This window comes from Besnoitia besnoiti (assembly GCF_002563875.1).
Source record: "Besnoitia besnoiti strain Bb-Ger1 chromosome Unknown contig00014, whole genome shotgun sequence".
NCBI classification, from domain to species: Eukaryota; Apicomplexa; class Conoidasida; order Eucoccidiorida; family Sarcocystidae; genus Besnoitia; species Besnoitia besnoiti.
The window spans coordinates 1017820-1039827 of NW_021703916.1; the positions used below are offsets into that span (position 1 = coordinate 1017820).

Here is a 22008-nt window from a genome sequence, read left to right on the forward strand (position 1 = left end):
GCATGAAAGAAGTCATCCACGATAGTTAGCTTACGGCCGCAGGTCGGGACAAGAGTTTGTCAGCTCTCGTATAATACACATCGCAGAGATAAACTGCGCAGAGAGCGGAGGTACTTGTCCAGTTTCGTGCCCGATAGGTCTTGCGTTTGTGACTAATCTCGTGTTTGCAGATAGAAGCCTCTTTCTTGGAAAAGCCGAAGCACTGGGTATACCACTTATTTGACCCCCGCCTTGTCACGAGGTGAGACGCGTTAAAAATTCTCTCATCACTGCACCAGAGGATTGCTTGTTACATCCTCCTGAGCGTTCTGCCACCTCTTGCGCGTCGAGGCGTAAGCGAAACGTCTGACGCTGACATCTCAATGCCTGCCCAGGTCTCTCGGGCACCTAGACTGGCGGGGTTGTTTTTATCTTCCGCCTCTGCTGCTGTAATGGCTCGTCAGCAGTATCAGCAGTATTCTGGGAAAGTTGCCTGTTTCCTCTCTTCTTCGACAGGGCAGATCTAGAACAATGGAGCCAAGAATTAGGCATCAGTTATGTAGGTGTGAAGGTCGACGAGTTCCTCGATGCCATCAAAAAACGAGGTCCCGAGTCCCCTGTCTTCAAGTTCGTCCCCCTGATGCAGCATTGGCGTCGCTTCTGGTTTGATCCTGAGGAGCGAACGGAGCCTTTCCCAATTTCAAATAGCCATATTTTCGAAGACGTCCCGCACATGCAGTGGCCTCCGTTGCGCGAGGTGTTCAAGAATTCCCTTTTATACAGGTCAGTCTCCTGGTGAGGGGGAAAGAAGGAGCCTCCTGGTGAGGCGGAAATGAAGAGTGCAAAATACGGAAGGGGAGATTACCATGGTTGGCAGGCAGGTTACATTTGATCGGCTCCCGTGAAAGCTAGGAAGAAAAGGCTGCGACAGCGTGAGGCCTGCCGCGCGCCGGAAGTCTAACCGGAAGGCGGGCTCTTAACGGCATCGATCCTCCACCTGCGTGAATCCGAAACCCTGAGAATCACCTGTGTTTGCCCTATGCAGCGTTCGTATGGGTTTCTTCCCGAAAAATTCGAGGTCCATTATTCTCGATCCCGAAGTCGGGCTAGCAGAGGCCCGTCGCATATGCGGACTTCACCAGATGGGAGTTGATGGCGAGGCCTTCTTCCTAGAGCCCTGGAAAGTTCTGCAAGACTCTGCAAAACGAGAATGTGATTTGCTTTTCGGCGGCCAACTCGCAGTTTATAGGACAGTGCGCCATTACTACATGAATGTGATGTATCTGGCCGACGCTCAATCAAAATGCCCGGACATAGAGAAGCAGCAGATCTCCTCTCCGCTCATCACTGTGGGCCTGAACCGGACTGGGACTACATTCTTACAAAATCTTATGTCCACTGATCCTACCAACCGTACCCTACGCTACTGTGAAATGATAGCTCCCTATGGCCCGGACGGCAATTACAGGCCAAAAGGACTGCCAAATACAGAAGAATCTTGGAAGCAGGTATGTGTGCTGCTTCTGGCGATGGACAGCAGTGTTGTTTCACTACTGAATCGTATCAGCCGACGACTGGGCGCAGTCGCCCCTGGGGATTCAAGCGCAAGCGTCGCCTGATGTTGCCCTTCCATGTGTATGATTTCTTGTTCTGTCACGCAGGATCCTCGCATCCCCTTCGCACAAGAGGTGCTCGATAGCCAGCTGGGCTTGTCAGAAGAGTGGATGGCAATCCATACACAGCGAGCGGAGCTTCCAGAAGAAGACTTCGTCATTTTCGAGCACTGCGGCCGATGCTACTCAATCTGCACTGAATTCAGCGTCCCGTCGTACCGCGCTTGGCTTGCTGCTGACGACTACGAAGAAACGCGAAAAGGCTACGCGTTCCACAAACGGTTCCTTCAACACCTTCAATGGCAACGTCCAGCCGAGCGGTGGCTCCTTAAGATGCCTTTCCACCTCTTCACCCTGGAGGCACTGTTCGACACATACCCTGACGCAAAGATAATCTTCATGCACCGGTATGCCACTCGCAGTGTATCGCTAGTTGGGAGAACTCTCACGCTTTAAAGAGCGAACAAAAGCGCGTTCACCTGCCCCCATTGTGGGACACACCTTTGAATCTGTGCAGACAATAAAGAACAAACTTGAGTTTCATTTACGTCGGTTGACACAGGGATGTATGCCATGCAACTCCTGCCCCCTACTATTCTTCGCAGAGATCCGAAGGAGACCATGGGAAGCTGGGCGAGCCTCGTGAAGCACGCTCAGCAGTCGTTGATGGACAATGTTGACCCTGCGGCCCTTGGGCAGGAAGAGCTACGAGCTATGAGTACCATGATTAACCGAGCACTGGCTTTCCGGCGTTCACACCCAGAGCTTGCATCTCGATTCATAGATGTGCAGTACCAGGATCTCGTGAGCAATCCCATCGCAACAGTTAAGAGCATCTACAAGCACTTCGATATTCCTCTCACGCTCAGAGCCCAGACCGGAATCGCCAGTTTCTGTAACGAAAACCGCAAGCACCGAGACAAGCTCACAAAGCACATGTATAGCTTGAAGGACGTTGACCTCACCGAGGGGATGGTTCAAAAAGCTTTCTTGGAGTACTACGACTCCGGCTTGTGTAAATATCTCTCCTCCTCGAAATAGGGGAGCCAATAGTTTTTCATTGGTCTCTGTCATACTTGCGTTGGTTATTTTCGTGATCCTTCTCGGGCTCATCAGTTGTGGGGTATTGAGGAGTAGGTTTTCCCCAACTTTTTCCCGATTGTGTAAAAATAGCTCTCTCGTCGTCTTTGTTCGTGGCCCTAGTCGGTCGATCAGAGCCCGAGGCAGGTGCCCAGAAATCAAAACTGTCATCACGGCTTTCTCCACCAGCGCGTATAGACGCGTGCCGCTTGCATCAGCTAACACTAAAAAACAGGGACTGAAAATATAGTTGCTGTTTTACTCCCCAAGCTTGCCGGGTTCGAGAAGCCCACTTAAACATCGCTATCGGTCTCCGTGTACGGCGCACATCCAGTGCGCCTTTGCGGAACGGCGGCGTAAGGCATTCGGCAAGTCACCTTGCAACGCCAGTAAGCACGAGGTTCTTCGGAGAATAGTCTTCCGAGAATGCTTTTATGCAAAGTTCCCTGTACAGGACTTGCTCCGCGAGCACGTTGGAACCGCTTAGGGGCGGCATATCTGGTTGCCTGCTTATCTCGAGTACGCAGGCCATTCGCCACGCGTTTACCGCGTGCATGGCCTGCAGGCTCATTGCCCTTTCGCTGCTCTCTGCCAATCTGCACGTAATTTGCAAGCCAACCACCGAGCAAAAACGTAGTGGGTACGTGAAGGCTTGTTTCGGTGACGTCCCAGTAGAGATTCACTCTTTTGGTCTTGAAGTCTACAACGTAGCAGACCGCCGTACAAGAGGAGGTATACCGCATAGGTCAGAAAAAGATGGCAAACGTCGAAGACGCTCACCTGCATAGGAGGGGAAGGAGTCTCTCCGTCATCAACAGCCGTTCTAGCTGTGACCCTATTGCAGTCTTCGGGTCTGTACCCCCGGGACTAGGCCACGGGTCTGTTAGGGAAACTCCGCTATCTTTGACAGTCGTGAGCCGTCCCAGGCTTGAATACGTTTCAGTGCCGGGCTCGAACTCTGCATCGGCTTCTTGCTCTAGTGGCAAACTGGAACCGTGGAGCTCCCGCAGTCGCTTCACCAGGAACTCTGTCCTCAGATGCGGGTGCTTGCAGAAGCAGCAGGTGCAAACAAGAAAGCTCGCTCCTAGCGCCACAGCGCGGGCAAGGATGCAGTCGGCAAGGCCGCCGCACGAGTGCAGACCCACAATTAGTCTTGTGTCTGAGCTGTAGACAAAACAATGCAAAAACAGCATCTGTGACAATTCGCTTATGTCTCACAAGCTCTTTCGAATATCGCGGAGCTCCGTATGCCCTGTCTGGGCACCGGGGACACCGGACTGCATGTCTGCCAGATTTACTTCTATAGAGGTACCTACAGTTTCTTAGTTGCAGGCGAATACTTCTTGTCATCATTGCCCGCTGGCTGCCGAGGAGGTGCTAGCTCGACTACGGATCGCAGACGGTGGGTGGCACAGAACGTGTTGTCTGCGTCCCTGCCATGGTGCAGTGTGCATACCTAATTTCGTAGTGGCTGAAGTCGTCACACACGAAGTCGATGTTAAGGATCCCTGAATCCCTTGCGCGTTGCCGGGCTGCCTCGAGGGACGTGGCATTGATGTCAAGGACAGTGACACGAAACTCGGGAAAGGCGGTTGCTAAGGCGATGCCGAGGTCACCTTTTCCACCGCCGACATCCAGGCACCTGAAGGATGGTTTATTATTTTTTGGCGCGGGTGGTAGCGAGTCTGCAGCATGGCAGCAAAACACCCACAGAATTTCTGCTGCAGGCGCTCGTCACCCACGCATCCCACTGCTAGACAAAACTGACTGCGGTCGCTTGACAAATGGCCCCCACGTGGGCATCAACGAGTATTGGTCGTACCTGATTCGTGTATTTGCTTCGAAAGCAAGGCGTGGTAGACGTCCCTGACTCGCTGTATCATCCATCGAACTTGAGGGCATTTCTTCTGTACCATATACTTCCGATAGTTAGCATCTTTGTCCGCTGATGATGGCACTTGAGGATTCTCGGATGGCGGGAATAGGGTTGTCGTTGCCATATCTGGTACGCCCGAAAAACGGCCGAACTCAGTGACGGGCCATGTCGTCCGGAGGGTGGTTGTCTGCTCGATGAAGCAAGCAAGAAACTGGAGACCAATGAGCACTCCGGCACTCACCAGAAGGATCGATTGTACCATGGATCCTTGGCCTGCCAGGCATAGCCGCATACCACCCACGTCGAACCTGAACGGCTGGAGCTCTCCACACGGACCATGGCTTGTGTCGATTTGACCTACGTGGCACAAATACTCTATGGGTGCATCACCTGTCTCCGCCGTACATTCACTTGCCGCAACGAGGGAACCACGAAAACATCAGGAAGCGTCTGCCGCTCAACGGTGCGGATACCGCCATGCACGAAAGTAGCATCTACACAGAGTTTCCCACCCCGCACAAAGCCATTGGTCCTGAATAGGGCAGAGTTGCCGCCCAGCCTCCCGGCTGTTGAAGAAAAAGTTCATTCAGCCCACTTCGTCCTTTACGCTGGGGGACGCGCCGTGTCACACAGACGCCAGGACAAATACAGCCGGTCCGGCGGCGATGCCGCGGTGATGAATGCCTTGTTCGCAACAGCGGTGGCTGTAAAGAGAGTACAACGGCTACTTAGTAAAAGAGTACTAAGTAGCGTTTTACTCTCCGATCCAACTTTTGCGCAAGTGATTCAAAAGTCTCTGAGGCTCTGACTCTAATAACTCCCGAAGCGTCCCGTTTCAAGCGAAAACCTGTCAGCAGCGTACCAGATCGAGGATGGCAAAGTCTTTCATCGAAAAGCTCGGAGGCCGCATTCTCTCTACCGGCCGGCCTGTTAAGCAGCGGCAGAGCTGCTTCAGCACTCTTTTTCTTTCAGGGGCCGCAAACTGCAACAATTGTTGAGCTCCTGTCTTCTCCGCCATGCTGCCCAACCAATCCCCGCTCTGACTCTGAGCCCGCGTAGAAGCAATCAGAATTTCCAGCGGCAGGCCTCCGGTCTCAACGCACTTGCATAGCCGATTGAGAGCTTCGTATGCGGGCGGTGCCTAAAAAGCAAGCACTGCTGAAAAAGCATGTCGCTCTTCACGAGCAGGCATACACAGTTACTCAGTAGTTTAACTAAAATTTGCTGGTATTCCTACGGCATAACTATTGCTGAACCGCCAATTTCGGATCATACAGTTGTTGTGCACATGAGTTTTCTATGCGCACCGTATAATCTATAAACTGTTGGCACGGATGTCCAGGGCTCCTTGCCCCTCGAATTCTTCCCCATAAAGATTTTTGCGACTCCTTTTTCACTTGCTGTAGGCGTATACGGATGGCCCTCTGCTTCCCGGCACGCCTTCCCATTTCCTATTCTTTTGAATCCAGAATACGCTTTCGCTGTCGGTTCCCCCCCCCCCCCCCCCCCTCCCCGCCCCCGACGAGGCTGCCTGCTGGATCGTTCCCTTGATCCTTTTAATGTACGCTCCCTGCTCTCGTCATAACAAAGTAGGGGGAAAACTGTATCACAGGGTGTGTGTTTTGCACTGTATAGATCTGCAGACGCCTCCCCAGTTGTCCCAAACGTGGTAAATCCCCCTGCTGGCACAAGATCGGGGAGTCAGCATACCTTGAGGTAAGTAACGAAAGTTACAACCAGTGAGACCTGACCACTACGGGTCTTTGTCGGATAGCCAAGTACCCGCAGCTCACAGCCAGCATGATGGAGCAGGCTACATAGGCTCGCGAAAGCTGTTTCTCGGGGTTGAGGTGTGCCCCCCTCGACAGCATTTTGGATTGTCTGAAAGTGCTCAAAGGGGTCCGTGGGACAGAGAACACGTGGGTCTTCCTTCTGTTGGGTAGATGTGCAGATCTCACTATAGCATGTCTGTTCCACGGCTTTCTCCGGCCCTCCCGTGTGTACGCAGCAGCTCCTGCATATCCCCACAAACTCAGCGAAGTCGAAGAGTAGCTGAGTCCTGCGTCCTCCGATCACACTCGGATCTGTTGTGCTTCCGGACCCTGATTCAACGAACTCCCCGTTACGGCTGTGATGATTAACATGGATCCCGGATTTCCTTTCCTCAGGGAAAGGCAGGCAGGACCGCGTCGATGCTCTTTGCTCTTCATGGTCAGCCGTGTGAGGCGGCGGCGTCATTTGCTTGGGGGGCCATTCTTCCACTAATTTATTGAGGGGCGGACCAGAACACGCATGGCTGCCCCCTCCACTGAAATCAGCCGTTGTGCCGGCCCGAACTGTCGTCTGTGTCGCCTCACTAGAGGCAGCGCTGTGAGTCACGCTTTCCTCCTCATCCCCTGTAGGTTCGAGGGCTCCGGACGGTGACACATCCACGAAATGCAGACGAGAGCTGAGCTTCCGTGCTCGAGAAACGACACCGGAAACACGAAAAAAGCTCTTCCGATCAGTTTCGCCGTTCTGAAGACCCGCTGTTTGATGTGCATGAAACGCTGGGAACGTACCCCACCACCGCATGGTGGAAGGGCAGCAACATCCGCGGCCGCCAGTGTGCAAGACAGGCGACAGGGCAGGCATTTTCGCTGGCAAGGATACACCCCATCACAACTGAAATTGGTTCGTACAACGGAAGAACCTACGAGCTGTACATCAGCATTTCCATCGAGCGGTTTCGAGAGTCAACGGGTGCGCAGCGCACTACCCCTTAAGCATCCGCCATGACGCTGACCGGTCTGCTGCAAAGCAATTTACTGTATGAGGGCATGGGCGCCGAGTTGCGTTATGGCTCCAGAAACGGGGCACTTCCTACGCACCGAATTGATTCATTCTGTGGTTCCCTTGGGCATAAGCGTATGGATCGACAGCGTGTCGCAGCGTTTTTCGCGCGGGCGCAACTACTCGGGCCGATGGCGCATTGTTGCTCGACGGCTTGCACATCTGGGCTACTCTCGCTGGTACAAATGTTTTTATTTGTTGCGCCTTCACCCTAGTTACTACGTGAAGCTCGGAGCAGCCGGCGTTTGTGGATCAAATATCTCGGCGTGGAATAATGTAAAATAGATGCCAGGGAGGAGCCCGCCGTTGGGCGTTACTGGGTTACCGTATGCTATGGCTGCATTGCTTGCGTTCTACCAGGTTGCGTCTGTTGGCCCCGTTGCAACCGCATTGCGTGCTAGATGTGGCAAGGTCGCTTGCACAGCACCCAACAATTTCGCCCTAGAGCTAGTTTCCTGGAGTACTGTAACCCCGTGGCGTGTTGAGGCCGTTGTACGATAATCGAATGTCTACGCCCGCCCTGTATGTGTCTGGCACCCTGCTGCCCTGTGCTCCAGAGCGCTACCACCGAGGGCACATATCGATGGGCGCGAAAGCGTTGTTTTCATCTCGGTATTCTTTCCGCAGTAGGCTTTCCCTTCCAGAGCAAGTGCGATTTCCACGTTCCGTCTCCAGGCAGATAATATTTCGATCGCGATGTGCAGCTCCGGTTCGCCCCCCCCCCCCCTCAGTTTGGCGAAAATCTTCCGGGCCCACAGTGGACGTGTTTGAGATGAAATCCTACTGCCCATTTTTCCTGCAAATGGGAGAGCTGCGGTCCCCGCTTATCCAAAACCGGGGGCCCCCATAGTTTAGTGGAATAGCTCGCGGAGGTATCAGTCTAGAGCAGAGCATCGGACAAAACGAGTTCGCGGCGTTCAGCCGGTAACGCACGCTGGCGTTCGATTCGGCGGCGCTCGTCGGAACGGCACGGCGCCCTGGGGCTTTCCCCGCGCCGCCCCCCACCCGAAGCCGGTGTTCATTCCGCTGCAGAGATCGTCTGGCCGCTCTCCACTGCCAGTTGTCCTCTCGATGATGGCACGCACTCGTCGAAGGTATCCGTTTCAAGTCGGCATGGATTTTTTATTCGCGAGCCCGACGTTTCTCTCGCGACGGGGATGCAAGCGGTCAGCCTTGCAACTGGATCGGGCTTCGAAGCGGCCAGCTTCTTCTTGATTTCTATCACGTTTTCGCGCAACCGCTGTGTGTCGGGGCGGCGGCGAAGCGAGTTCTGCATGGCCATAGTCGAAACCGGCAGCACAGTCCCGTCTCGTTCAACTCCTAGCATGTCCTGGCGTCTTTTCACATTCCCTCATCAGGGTGTTTCCATCTCATCTACAATAAAATGAAATTGGAAATTATCTCGTCGGGGTGAGCGGTTTTACCACCGCGCAGCAGAAGACTGATTGCTCATTAGTCGGTCTGCCCTAAGCTGCAGGTGTCCCCGCAAAAGGTTCCGTTGGCTCGGGTCCTGAACGTGGAGCTGTGATTTACTCAGTGCCGGAGATACAAAAAGAATCAGAAAAAGAAGCACGTGTGCTTGGCGAATGCGTTTGCCAGCGCGTCGGGGCGAGTCCACTACTGTCGAAGCGAGAGATTGACTCGTTGTCGTTGTCGGATCTTCCCCCGGGTCAACGATTTTCCTGTTTCTCATCTTATCCCCTTCCACATTTTGCTGTGCGGCGAAACGCTGCCACGCGCTTCGGGCAGTGTGCATTGGAATGCATCATGATACATACGTCTAGCCCATGCGACGTCGCTTGCGGCTGCGTTGTGGTTTGATTGCAGGGGGATTGTTCGTCGGCAGAAGCCGGAAGGCCCCTTTTTGCGGTGATCCACACGTGGAAGTACGTCTATCGAGGGCTGGAGAGGACGCAAGTCTCCAGCTACATGAGGTTGTTCGCCTCACGTTTGCCCTTCCTGTGTGTCTCAGTAGGCGCGTTCTTCGCAGAACTGGCGTCGTTCATAGCGTTTTCGACACTCTCTCTTACGAGTGTGTAGTCATTCCCGTTCATTTTCGTGTGCGCGTGTGTGTTGTTCTTCGAGTCATTCACGCGGCTGCCATACGCCGTTTAGTCGGCGTCCTCACGCGGGTATCTCCGCGCTGCAGAGTGTGAGAATTCCGGCGCAAGCGAGACACGCCGAGAGGTTTCTCTGGTCGCGTCTTGGTTTGGTGTGTCCCTCGCCGAGGCTGCTTGTGTCAGCTTCGCTTCTCCTTCATCATCACGTCCTCCTTGCAGCACGACAACGTTCGAGACGTGTGCAATTCGTTCAAACATTCCAGAATTGTGTAGCGTGACGCGCCGATCGTCATTGCTTCACGGCGACCGGCAGGCTGAGGCACAACGGGGCCTCCGCTTCGTCGACGAACACAAAAGTCACCCTCCAGAACGTCATCGAGACGAAGTCTCCATTGGCTCGTCAGCGCCTCGTGGGACCTGCTGGACGCAGCATGTAATACCCCAGCTCGCTTCCCAAGCGCAAAGCCGGAGGAATCGCGTCTCCTCCGCATGCACCGGATTCAGTCTGGCGTTCCTGGCACGTCGGCGTAGTCCAGTGGTTCAGCCAATTGAATGGTAGACTCACTGTCCTTGTGAGTTGAGCGCGAGGAACAAGGTCCGGGTGACTTTTGCCTCAACGTGATCCGCAGTCGAGGTGGCTGAAGCATTTCAAGGCCATGGACGGCTTCCTTCAGACCAGACGGCAGAATAATACATATCGCTCCTCTCTTCTGTGTCAGCTGTAATGGAGACGTTCTTCTTCGTAGTGTCTTCCACGCTGTCGTAAGGCTAGTCTTTCCGCTCGCAGAGTGGAGGCTCCATCGCCCCGCAGATGGTGCCAGGGGCACAACATCCTCGGAAACCCGTCAAACACCATCTTTTTGCGGTATTCTGGACGACGCTCTAACAGTAGACGGTTGTGCGTTTCCCAAGAAATCCGCGCGCGAGCATGTCCTCTTCATCACTCACTTGCACGCGCTCTTCACCCCCAGGCATCGTGTAGGGTCTCGTCATAGAGACTGCCTAGGTTTTCTGCGGGTCCGTGGAAAATTTTCCAGAACGAAAACAGGGCCGCTCCCCTCCAGACCTCCCTACTAGTGCTGCAGTGCTCCCTTCTTCTACCCCCGCATTTCTCTCCATAGTCGGGTTGCCAAAGGTAGACGTGCCCCTTTTGATTTTCCTTCTTTCGAGAAACCGCAGCACATCGCCATCAATGAATGCCGGCATCAGGAGTACTGGTCACGAGAGAAGTGAGCGGTTTTCCCGGAGAGCAGACGGTGGTCCAATTTCCCCGTTTCTTTGCTCGCAAGCGTTCAGCTTGCGGTCGTTGTCTTCTGCCTCCAAAATTGGGCGGCAGGAAGGTCCATGTCAAAGACACGACAGTTTCCTTGCTTCTCCCAGGTTCCGACTGAAACGTGTCGTCGCCTTACACTCTTGGCTTCGAAGTATCCACAAAGCTGGAGCATTTCTTATTCTTGATCTGTTGCCAGGAGATCGTTCGTCACCTGAGTCGACTTGAGAGGGAGCTTCTCTCGATTCCCCACACCCTTTGCAGACCCCTGCAAGTTCATTCCCAACCCTTCATACAGTTCCTGCTTTGGCCTGTGGCGAAGAGCTCGTCGCCCACAAAGCGGACCTGAGTGTGTGCGGAGTCCTTCACTCCTCGAAGTGAAGTGGTGCACTTCTCCGAAAAGGAGAGTAGCAAGCGCTTCAAGTCGTCTTCGCACAGGCGTAGCTTGTTTCTCATATCCTTCTTGACAACAAGCACGTGCCTGCTGCCAGCGAGACCGCGAGAGGGTCAGTTGAATCAACGACCTTCTGGAAGTAGTGGTTTTATTTTCCAGCCGCGTAATCTGCTGGCGCATGCACTGGCGGTCTCAAGACTCTCCAGGGCTAGCCTTGGAATCTTAGTGCATGGGGTCTTATTCCTTCTCGCTTCTTTAGTCGCATCCGCATTTCTCCATCTGCCGGCAATTGAAGCGGCACCGGCTGGGATTTCCAGATCGTGGGGCACAGCGGGAGCCACGGAGGAAGCGAGGCTAGGAGGCGACGGGGGTGTCTGTACGTGCAACCGAGTGCGTGTCGAGTATGACAGGGCAACGAAAGTTCTTTCTTCGGTCGTGCAAGCCTGTACCACTCTGACGGTGTCCTCTCGAACCGCAGGGGCACGCTGCTCGTTGATCCAGAGAGGTAACACCACGCGAGTGTCGCCATCCTTCTGCGTAGCGGCAAGGGTCGGCTGAGAAAAATATTCGCGTACTGTCATCGCAGAACAATTCTAGCGAGCCTTCCATCGGGGTGCCATCAGGGCGAGACCCAGGGAGGAGCATGAGAAGTGGGATGACCGGATATGGTTAGATCGCGCGTCTGAGGATGGCATCCATGATATCGGGGTACTATAGTTGAACGAAGAGCAAAATAGGTCATGGCATGCGCCAGTGCGACGGGGTAGCTTCATGATGGTCCAAGGTGGATCCACTGGCATTTTTTCGTGGAGGTTTTTTCGTTCTCGTGTAGTCCGGAAAAAGGCTACACTGTCTTTGTGGGTTTCGCGCTTACCTCTCCCACACTTCATTCTGCGTGTTCCAGTTCTTTCTGATGGAACAGAGATAAGTCGTACGTTTTTCAGGGTGTGGCGCACGGAGACAGTGTTTCCGCTGAATGCGCAAATACCTCCATGCTCCAAAAGAGGAGGGATTTCTCCAGTCGCCATTTTCCCGTCCAAACAAATTTGAGAGGACTAAGTGGTGACGCGTGTGTAGAGTGCCTGAAAGCTCTTGCTTTATCAGTGGGTACCAGGCGCCCTTGTAAGGTGAGGTGTCATTTCGAAGGGTACAAAAGCGCTTCTCAGAGGCCTTTTCTCGTCCCGGCAGTTTTTAATACGTGTGGCGACCTTCCCACCGTTCTGGCAGCGCGGTTCCGTGATATCATTGCTTTTTCCTCTAGAGCTCTTTGAATGTTGTTGACGTGCTTTGCTTGACATTTCCTTGAATTGTCGCCAGAGGTCGCTGCGTTGTTTGCAAGTTTTTTGAGTGGAATCGGCGGGAAGTGGTAGCCGTCCGATTTCTTTACGTTGCTCTGACAAGGACAGGACGCACAGATAATGCGATGACTTGGATCTAAGTCATTTCTTTTCCGCAGAAGCTTGGGTTTGAGGCCGCGTGCTTGAGGCCTTCGTACCGATGCGGGTGGAATGTAGGCCGACTGCATAGTTTTTCGACGTTTTTGTTTTGGAAGTCGTTGTGAGATTTCGCCAGTCCGGAGATTTCTCCTTACGTCGCGAAGACGAGGCGGCACCAGTCCGTGGAGACGGCTCTGCATGCTTGTGGAATCTCTCTGATGCTGTCTCCTCGTTTCGGCCTGTGTTGTCGTGTTCAACACTACGATGGGCGGCCTACAGGGTGAGACAAACAGAGACAGAGCACTCTGCGGCCGGTCCTCGTCTGGATCGCTATTACCTAGAAGAGCCTCCGCCGAGGTGGCGGCAAGCCACGGGAGGGGGAGCGAGGAGTCGCGTGACGAAGACGCTCTCGTTCCCAGTTTCGGTGGCGTGCGACACCAGTCTACGAAGATAACAGACAAAGGGGCGGCCGACACCCTCTCGTGTTCCCAGGATATATGTTCGAATTTGAAAGCCCTCGCTTTCGGTGCTCCGCTGCCTTTTAGCGAGGATTTGAGACGCCAATGGGAGCTTGCTTCTGATTCTGCATTTGAACGTGGCGGGCCGTCGAAGCCAGTCTCCCGCGTGGCACACGACTCCGACGACAGGGGTGAAGCAGAGAAAGGGGGCTACAGCGGCGGTTGGCAGCAGCACCAGCCGCGTAGAAGGGCGGAGGAAGGCAAGGGGGCGTGTAGGGAGCCAGCGTCAGCCCTAGGAGTTGAACCACAGCAAAGCCCCGCTCCAGAGCTGAAAAAAAGCGAGTCTACCTTGCTTGAGGATACCCTTCCACTAGGAACGAGTGCAGTCGATTTTTCAAGGGAAGCCTCAATACCTTCCGCAAAACAAGAGAGCATGACATCCTGTGGTCAAAGCGTCACAGAGAACACTCATTTGAAGGGAAGATCCCAGCCAGCTTCTGGCGTTGTGGCCGAGGGGGCATGCAGTAAAGGCATTACTGATTGCGAGATGGCTGCAGGGAATACAGGAGAAGCCGAGAAACACACGATGGAGGATACTCGTGAAGGGGATGGCCTGGCGCCGGGCTTGCGGCAGCAGACGGCGCTGGTGGGGGGCCATCCCAAGGCTGAGCCCTCATGTACTACCTCGGGCGTGACTCCAAACGAAAATGCAGGTGACCTGAGCACCCCAGCTGATGAGCGGCGGGCATCGACGGGTGGAGACAGCACTCGCAGGGCCGGAGGTGGACAGGAGGACGATGCTGAGGGAGTGCAGTCTGCAGATTGTGGACGAAGAGAGAGCGGCGGTAGCTCCAGTGGTAATCCGATCCGCCTCGTGAGGGCTTATTCGCAGTACTACAAAGTAAGTGAAAGGAATGAATCTCTGTTGATGCATGCAATCTCTTCACGTGTGCTGTTGCCTGGTGTTTCAGTCTCTGGGGGGTGACCGTTTTAAATCCCCTTGCATTGCCTGAAAGCGGGATATTTGCTGCATGGAGGCCTTCCAGGGCTGAAGAGCGAATGCGGTGATTTCCTTCGTCGGCCACTAACTACCGCGTTCTTTGCTTAACAACTCCCCTTGTGTGTGATATCTATGAATTATGTTTGCAGACAAAGATGTGCTTGTACGTCGTGCAAGGGCGAGTCTGTGCCCGTGGGAGCAAATGCGTGTATGCGCACAGCGAAGATGAGCTACGAGAGCCGCCCAACCTAGAGAAGACGCGGCTCTGCCCCGCCTTCAAGCAGACGGGCAGCTGTACCAACCAAGAGACCTGCGCCTACGCGCATAGCTCGGCTGAACTTCGCCACACTGTTACTGTGTTCAAAACGTAGGTAGAGCCACTTTCGGGAGAGGTCGGACCCGGTCAGCAAGGAGGAGGGAAGCATTTGGCGGGGCAGCATACTTTTTGTCGTCGGTCCAGTCAGCATCGTCGTAGGGGTAGGCGTTCGCTGTATCCCGCGTCTGCGCGAGGGGCACCTGCTGCCACTGAGGCCACGCCATGTCATGCATTCGTGCCCATCCTGAGCCGACGAGCGTCTCGGTCGTCCGTGTTCTTGTATTTACAGGAAAATATGTCACATGTGGAACAAAGGAAAGTGCGGAGCAGGTACTGCATGCCGCCACGCCCATGGCCTAGAAGAGCTGAAACGTCATAGGCAACGGAGCCAACAAGAGCTCGTGGCGCTTTCACGAGGAGGGAACCTCCAGCCGGAGTCCAAGGCCGTGGAGGATGGTGCGTGGCACAGTAGCCATATCCGCCACCAAACTGAGGAGACGACGGCGAAACAGGTTGGAGACCAGAAACAGGTTTTTCCGGAGGTGGAGAGCATGTGCGACGCCAGCGGTAGTGTCCATGGAGTGGGAGACACCAAGGATGCAAAGGCGGAGCCGAGAGAAGATCACCTCTCCGGTCACATAGAGGCAGAGGGTGGCCACCGCCTGCCTCAGAGGCAGACTCAGGCGGCGGATCAATCTCCGGCACCGAAAGAGCGCAGATCCCGGGGAGGTCGTCGAGCACATGCTGCAGGGGTTGAAGCAGCGGGACTCGCAGGTGGGCGGCAGCTTGCCGATGTTGTGACAGACCAGGAGAAGGGTTTCCTTGTAACCGATGCTTGTCCAGAGAGCGGGGCAAGTGAAAGAGCAACGCAGTGCCCCACTGCTGCTCAAGGAAAAGAGCAACATCACTCAGAGTGCGTTCCTGGGGGTCTCGATCGCGAAAAAGTTCACTCAGGCCACCGATCCGGCCATACTTCTCCGGGATGTGTCTCAGATCGCGGGAGACAATCTCCTGCACTGTCCTCGGAGTGCAAAGCGGCAGTGTCTCGATACTGTCAACCGCGGCCGCGAAACCGCAAGAAAGGAGTCGGGGCGGTTGACTCGTCGGGACGTGCAGAGACCTCAGAAGGTGGGATGGGGCAGCTTGATTTTGCGTCGTGGATTGGCGAGCAGCTGATTCTTGCAGGGGCTGCGCGTGATCCAGGCTATGCGGTGCCAGCACCGCTCACTTCGGAAGCAAGGCTTCCACAGGCTCGTTTACCTGCTCCCCAAACTATCCGCTCTCCCCCGCGTACATCACAGCCTGCGGCGACGTGGCAGATGCCGGAGTACACAGATCAGCCGAATCGCACTGTCTGGCAAAGCAGCGGGGTCAGGAGACGGGATCAGTGGGATGAGACGACTGAGCAAGTTCCAGCTGCCTTGGCGCAATATCTGTCCGCATTGTTGGCGTCCCGGACGACGGGATTTCCTCAGCGCCAAGAGCCGAGCTCACCCGCCGTATCCGATGTGGCTTCTGCAGCATATGGGGTGGTTCGAGGCATTTCCGCGATGGCAGTGGATCCCCCCAGGGCCGTTTTTCCCCATGCTGGATCGGACGGGAACGCCTTGCAAGGATCGACCTGCGAAAGGCAAGCAGGTTCGCGCGTCTGCGCGAATTTCGGATCCGTGCCGCCTGCAAGCCAGGGGGGCCACGGCCATCAGCCAAGTGCTTCGCTATACGATCCAACACCGGAGCAGGGCTCCGCCCTCATTGAGCTCCTGCTTGGATTTGCTGCAAGAGGCGTTTCCGCAGATTCCACACAGGGGGCGGCTTCTATCGCCGAGTCTCGAATAGAGCAGCCTCACCATGACCTGCAACATCGAGAAACAGGCGCCTTACCACCGGTACACAGCTACGGCACACCACGCTCGCCGGAAAACTGGGGGAGTGTGCAGTCCGCGTTGACGGCATTCCAACCAACGCACCGTGACCCGTGGGGTGCCGCCGATATGGCAGGAGTGGCCTCTGCTCCGGCGTTCCCCCCCTCAGGCCCTGCAGTAGCAGAAATCCTGGAGCTGCTTATGGAGCAACAGTCTCGCTCTCAAGGGGTATCGCAGTCGGCGATGGAACTACTGTCCCGCGAGTCAGTACTGTTTCCCCCTTCAGATGGAGGAGGGTTTGCGAGAGTGACAGGTTTCGATGCACCAAGTGCTCCGGATGGTGTATCAGGGGCAGATGAAAGTGGGAACTGCGTGGCTCCAGGTCCGCGAGGGCGAATGATGAGAGGAGACCAGCCTTCGCCTGAGTATTTTCCTCCCTCTGTCGCTCCATCGATGCCCTCACGAACTGCCGGTGGGAACGGGCTACCGGAATATCCTATGGTGGGCTTACCCCGGGTGGAGTCTTTTGCTCCACAAGGGCGTCTTTCAACGGCAAAGCTTCCCGTACCTCACCCATCAGTGGCGCGCGACGGGTTCTATCGTGGCTCATCTCCGGCAGCAGGGGCCTACTTTTCAGAACCGCCACATGTTAGACGCCTTGCAGTCGTTGCTGAGCAGGGTCTCTCGTCTGCTACGGCTCCAATGCCATTCAGACTCAGTGCCCAGGGAAGCCACGACGCCCGCACGGACACCCGAGGACCTCCCGGCCTGTCAAGGGGAATTGGCCTGGGGGGACCGGGTGGCAGCACCGACCAGGCGCCTGCGGGCGCATACTCATCTTTCTTGGGGAGCATCTGTCTGCCTGATAGTTCTGGGAGGCCCCACACTACCAGGCCTCCTGAGAAGGGTCCATGACGAGCAGTGGAGGGTGGTTAGCGTGGAATTTTGCACATCATTGTGCCATGTCAGGAGTTCCCTAGTTTAACCGAAGGAGCGAGGTGAACGAAGACAGCGAATCGCTCTGGGACATTTTGTTGCAGTCAGCAAGAGGGCATACCCTGGAGTTGCAGTTAGTTCCGTGGGCTGAAAGGACGGTATGAGCTCCCGTTTGTTTCCCTGTTTCCCGTCTCAGCGTTCCGGATCTCCTTCAATCCTGCGGCCTGAAACAGAGCTCAAATGGAAATGGATAAGAGGGCATAGTCTGGCCGGCACAACCTGGCTGTATCGTGTGTAGCCGGGGGACTTTCACGAGAGAGCGGACGGCACCTGAACGGGGCCAGTCACAATGTCGCACGGAAGTTACATCGCTCTGTCCATTTCTTGATGCCTGTGGGTCGCCAGGTTTGCCTGCAGGAGACGCGGCCCGTCGATATTGCCGCTGTGCATAGCCCGGAATGTGCAAGTGGAGGGTTTGGCAAGTAACGTGTGGAAAGTGATTCAGTATACGTGGCTGAGTGGCTACGAGTTCGCGTGCGTCTGACCTGCAATCCGAGGGGTGGCCGGCTTTCTGTTCGCTTGGTCGTCTATCACGCGGGGATCCCTCCTTCCATCACAGAGAAGCTTTGTGGCTCAAACGCGTTATCAAAAGGCCGGGAGTTCTTAGTGTGTTCGACAACCTTCCCTCATGGCAGTGCGTTATAAATGCGACTGGAGTCCACAACGAATCCATGAGTTTCACCACAGGTGCTGCAGGCTCAGTTGTGTTCTATCTCTAAGCGAGACGAGAAGCACGACGGACTCTCCAGAGCCAAGACGTCGGTGGGCTGCACGACCAGGCACTCAAGGAGCCATTAGCAGAGACAGTGGAGGCCTCAGCCGCCGTGGATGTGGCAGTGTCGACAATCGCGCTCTCATCTATCTAGCAAAGGGCCAAGTTGTACAGAAACGACTCCTTCGATGGTTGCAGGCAGGCGAGGCAGTTCCTTGCAGAGCACTGGAATTTCAGGGACACACTGTGGGTGTCTTCAGTCACAGGTGAACGGGCAATATGAATGTTTTAGCCAAGATTTCCGCGCAACAAAGAAATACCTCTCGTACAGTCTTCTGGGGAACGCAGAGGGTGTGCGTTTTTCTTGGGTGCGTCGCAAGCAGGGTCGCGAAGGATGTCGCTACTAACCAGGAGAGCAAATGCCATCATTGTTCTGAGAAGCATTTGTAGCCTGTCGTTTGGGAATTTGAAACAGCTCTGAGACCTTTTTTGAGGGGCAGGAGGCTGCGAATGTGAGAGATAGGAAAACTATTCGGTAGGAGCTCGTTCGTTGTCGGGTACGGCTCTGTCTCTCCTTATCTTTCCTGCATCTACTTTCCTGAAAACAGAACTCGCCACGGAGGGGGTGCTCGTTTGTGTCTTGTGTCGTAGTCCGTGAGATCTATCTTGTGTAAGGTCTACACACGAATTGTGCTGGCGGTGTTCAAGTTGCTTTCTCGGTGTTCTCGGTCTCCGACTACCGCTCTGATGTTTCAAGGGCGACTGGAACCCTGGTATCTGGTGTGAAGTGCCTCAGTTTCCCTGTATGTATCTGCGGCAGCAAAGGCCCGCTGTGGGGTATATTCGCCAGGCGTCAGACAGGGTTCACATCTTGATTTGCTATGGATTTTGCTGCGGGATACCATCTCCTGCGTGGAATTCAACCAGTTCTGTCTTTGCTGCGAGATATATGTTGTGTTGTCGGGACGTCGCCCTGCCCTGACAAAGTCAGGGAGGCGGGGAGCTCACTCAGCGAAACTGAAAGCTGGTGATATGTTCATGTGTCGAGTGATAAAAAGTTCCCGAGTGCTGCATAGCAATGTGCATGACTGCTGTTGCTTGTGTGGAGCTGCGCGCAAGCCTGGTTTTGGCTAGGCGAGGAGTAATTCTCAAAGCCTTGGTTCTCCAGCCGTTCCCGAGTTATTATGTTTCTCCCCGATTGCGTCCCGCGTAGTTTAACGGGATGACCTCTGCACTGATTGTCCTTGGTGAGAAAGCCATTGGATTGTTCGTTGTCTAGAGTTTCTTCCCACATGCATGACCAGGTTGCGATTTACATGGTGTGGATATGTAGTAGCCTTTTGTTCTCTCTCTCTGGGAGTAAGCTTCGCATCCGCAGTGGCGTGATGTCGTGCATGTAGGCGGGGGGCCATGTACCTAGAGCCTTAATAGCAGGAGTGTTTTGGGCCGTAGCTGGTAGTGGAGTAAAGCTGTCACACTGTCTAGTGCAAGAGCTGGCTCGTCTTGTCGCAGTGGGCGTGGGTGTATCTATTTGTGTGTGGCCAGTGTCTGATCCAGTATCCGCGCATTGTAATGGCCCAGCCATTCGTTTTTCGAATCCGCTCTCGATCACGGGTTACGACTAACTGAAACTGTAGAATGAATCGGTCGCCACGCGTCCTCCTGAAGAGCGCCCACGATGAGAAGAAGTGCGAACTGCCAGAAGTTTCGTCAGTTTTCCTTCCTGCAAGGAATCGGTACCGGTGTGCATAGCTGAGCAGCTCTGACGTGGCGACGTAAGCAGCGTACTAAGGTGGCACTCTGGAGGAGCTACGGAACGTCACTGCCTTGACAATGCGCTGTGCTACGTCAAGCAACGGATGGTGTTCGGCAGTGTGTTACTCTGCGGGTTAATGAAATGCCTCGTTCCGTACTGCTTCCTTAGTTATATGGGGCGACCTGCGAAATATGGATGTGTGTGGCACCCAGCTCTCGACACCACGGAGGCCGCGGGCCGGAACCATAAAATTCGTAAACTTAGTACTAGAGCTGTCTGTCAAAGAAGATTGAGTCTGTTACACGAAAATGCGCACGTATGTACCCAAGCGACGTTACTTTTGGAAACCAAGGGGTTCATTCAACAGAAAGGCAACACCATAGAGGAGTTTACCTCCCCACGTTCCGTTCGTGGATGACGTCCGCCATAGGTCTGCCTCCATCTTCGTATTCGTGCCTGCTGATGCAAAACTTTTCGAAGGTTCCCAGACTCGCGAGCATTGAACCCCCCACCCATGCACTAAATCGTCTGTGGCTATCTGCAGCAATAAAGAAAGGATCCTTTTCTTCCGGCTGTATGCACAACAGCTCGCCATGCAACCTGTTAGCGAAATTCTTCAAAAGAGAAGAGCCCCCAGCGAGAACTATGTTCTTCCGCATCTCTTCTTGGAACTCGGGATCTGTAGTTGCAATAGCAGAATGGACTAGGCTTTGCAGTGTCTCGCACGTGTGCAGTTCGCTTTGCAGGGATGGTGGAACTTCGTCCAGATTCGGAGTGTCTCGAACCTCTATAGAATCGTCGAATAGAAGCTCAGCTGGCCCAAAGCGGACCTGCTGGTCGAGCTGCAGAGGGCAGAGAACACAGTGCATTGGCAGGAACGAATAGTTTATTTCCCGTATAGGGCCTCGAACTGTTCAGTTTACCCAAACCGTTCAGTTTTCCGAGCTTCCTGCAAATGTCCCGAAACTTTTATCGGTCAGAGGCACATAGCTTTGCAAAATGGACTGTGAAAGGGGCTGCAGTCTCTGTATCCCTCAAAGGCACTGCCACGTCATGCCAAGGGCTGCTCAGGGTGCTCTAACTGGGTGGTGCAGCAGGGTTCAAGTCACAGACACACAGTCGATCCGATAAACGAAGGCCGGCTCTGCTGGGAAACAGGCTTCGTGAAGTATGCTGGCATCAAGCGGCACAGGCGCACACGCTGCATGCGTTGCTGAGGCTATTGATGTGCGGGAAGTTCCAAAACTCACATCGATGACAGACCCATCGGGCAGTTGGAAACCCCTTTCCTCGAAGTCCGGTGTCTCTGCCTTCAACACTCGACTATGCAGGTTTGGCACAGCCACTCGGCAGAGCCTGCATTTCATGTCTTCCATGACAGGAATAGTGCAGAGATGCAGATGCCGGTCGAACCAGGAGCACTCTGCAAGAGCCTGACTGAGGGCCGCTGTTATTGCTCCACCTGCATGACGCTCAAAGGGATTGTCCAGTGTGCACGCATTTGTACGTGGTGACGCACTCCAATGGAGAAAGCTTGAATGCGCAAGGTGTCACCTGCTGCTCGCGGGCAGGAGCGGTGCTGATCAGACAGCGCACTAGTTGGTCTGTTACCTGCTCGAAACATTCGCTGCGTGGCGTAAGCCAGCGGAAAGCCCTCGAAGACCGGAACGGCGCTTGTCAGACTATGCCCAATCTCGACCACTAAACCGCGCGACCGGCCTGCATTCAGAAGCCATCGCGATGCCACGCGGAAGCAAGATAACGCACTCTTTCAGCAGCAGAGGCACGCGTTGGACTGACAGTGGAGAATTGGCAGCATGTGAAGAAATATAATGTAAAGTTCGGCGGACTTACCAGAAGAAAAAAGTGAGAGTGGTCCTGGCTGTAGCAGCGCCATGCGCTTGCACTTGAATTTTTCGAAGAAAATTTCGAAGATCCATTCTTTCGAGGCATTGGAAGTTAACGGTGGACAGGTAAGCAAGTATACCATATCGCCTGTTTCGGGTGCAACAAATTTCTTTAACGCCGCCTCCCAAAGATCTTCGGTTGCGTCTTTATCCGCAATCATGCCATTCTGTATCGGATAATTCAACTCAGAATCTGAAAAACGAGCAGTAGGCTTTGAAACAAGGCCGTGCAGCGAACGCACAGTCAGTAACTGCTCCAGCGCCCACAGTTCTGCACCGGCAAGTTTGACCTGATACTTACCGCGTGAAAGTCCTCTCCAGGCATCGTTTCCTATAAGGTGCTCTGTCTGAAAAGAGGAAACGTCGTCGCTGTGGGCATCGTCTGAGTCTCGTGCCCTACGGACTGTTGCGCAAAGCGAAGGAACCACACTGCGTGGTAGATCCTCACCGGCAAAACCTAT

General features: G+C 54.6%; 4 protein-coding genes across 4 annotated transcripts in view; 2 read left to right on the top strand and 2 right to left on the bottom strand.

Annotated features, from left to right (window-relative positions):
• The window catches only part of BESB_026170 (putative type I fatty acid synthase), a gene marked incomplete at both ends in the record, with an annotated part of 35056 nt that extends 32423 nt beyond the window's left edge, over window positions 1-2633 (top strand). The window contains 5 exons of the mRNA XM_029361297.1: window positions 175-241; window positions 496-762; window positions 1025-1487; window positions 1641-1999; window positions 2198-2633. Of these exons, the coding sequence (XP_029215652.1) occupies window positions 175-241; window positions 496-762; window positions 1025-1487; window positions 1641-1999; window positions 2198-2633 (1592 nt within the window). The remainder of the gene's footprint in view (window positions 1-174; window positions 242-495; window positions 763-1024; window positions 1488-1640; window positions 2000-2197) is intronic.
• A 412-nt stretch (window positions 2634-3045) lies between these two features.
• Window positions 3046-7122, bottom strand: BESB_026180 (methyltransferase domain-containing protein; the record flags this gene model as incomplete). Its single annotated transcript, XM_029361298.1, has 6 exons — window positions 3046-3268; window positions 3453-3836; window positions 4129-4357; window positions 4495-4735; window positions 5411-5689; window positions 6259-7122. 6 exons carry the CDS (start codon window positions 7120-7122, stop codon window positions 3046-3048), a joined length of 2220 nt encoding a protein of 739 aa, XP_029215653.1.
• Window positions 7123-12804: 5682 nt separating this feature from the next.
• Window positions 12805-17091, top strand: BESB_026190 (zinc finger (CCCH type) motif-containing protein; the record flags this gene model as incomplete). Its single annotated transcript, XM_029361299.1, has 3 exons — window positions 12805-13899; window positions 14148-14365; window positions 14604-17091. 3 exons carry the CDS (start codon window positions 12805-12807, stop codon window positions 17089-17091), a joined length of 3801 nt encoding a protein of 1266 aa, XP_029215654.1.
• A 2938-nt stretch (window positions 17092-20029) lies between these two features.
• Window positions 20030-21708, bottom strand: BESB_026200 (actin-like protein ALP7; the record flags this gene model as incomplete). Its single annotated transcript, XM_029361300.1, has 4 exons — window positions 20030-20550; window positions 20887-21102; window positions 21252-21359; window positions 21495-21708. 4 exons carry the CDS (start codon window positions 21706-21708, stop codon window positions 20030-20032), a joined length of 1059 nt encoding a protein of 352 aa, XP_029215655.1.
• Window positions 21709-22008: the final 300 nt, after the last annotated feature.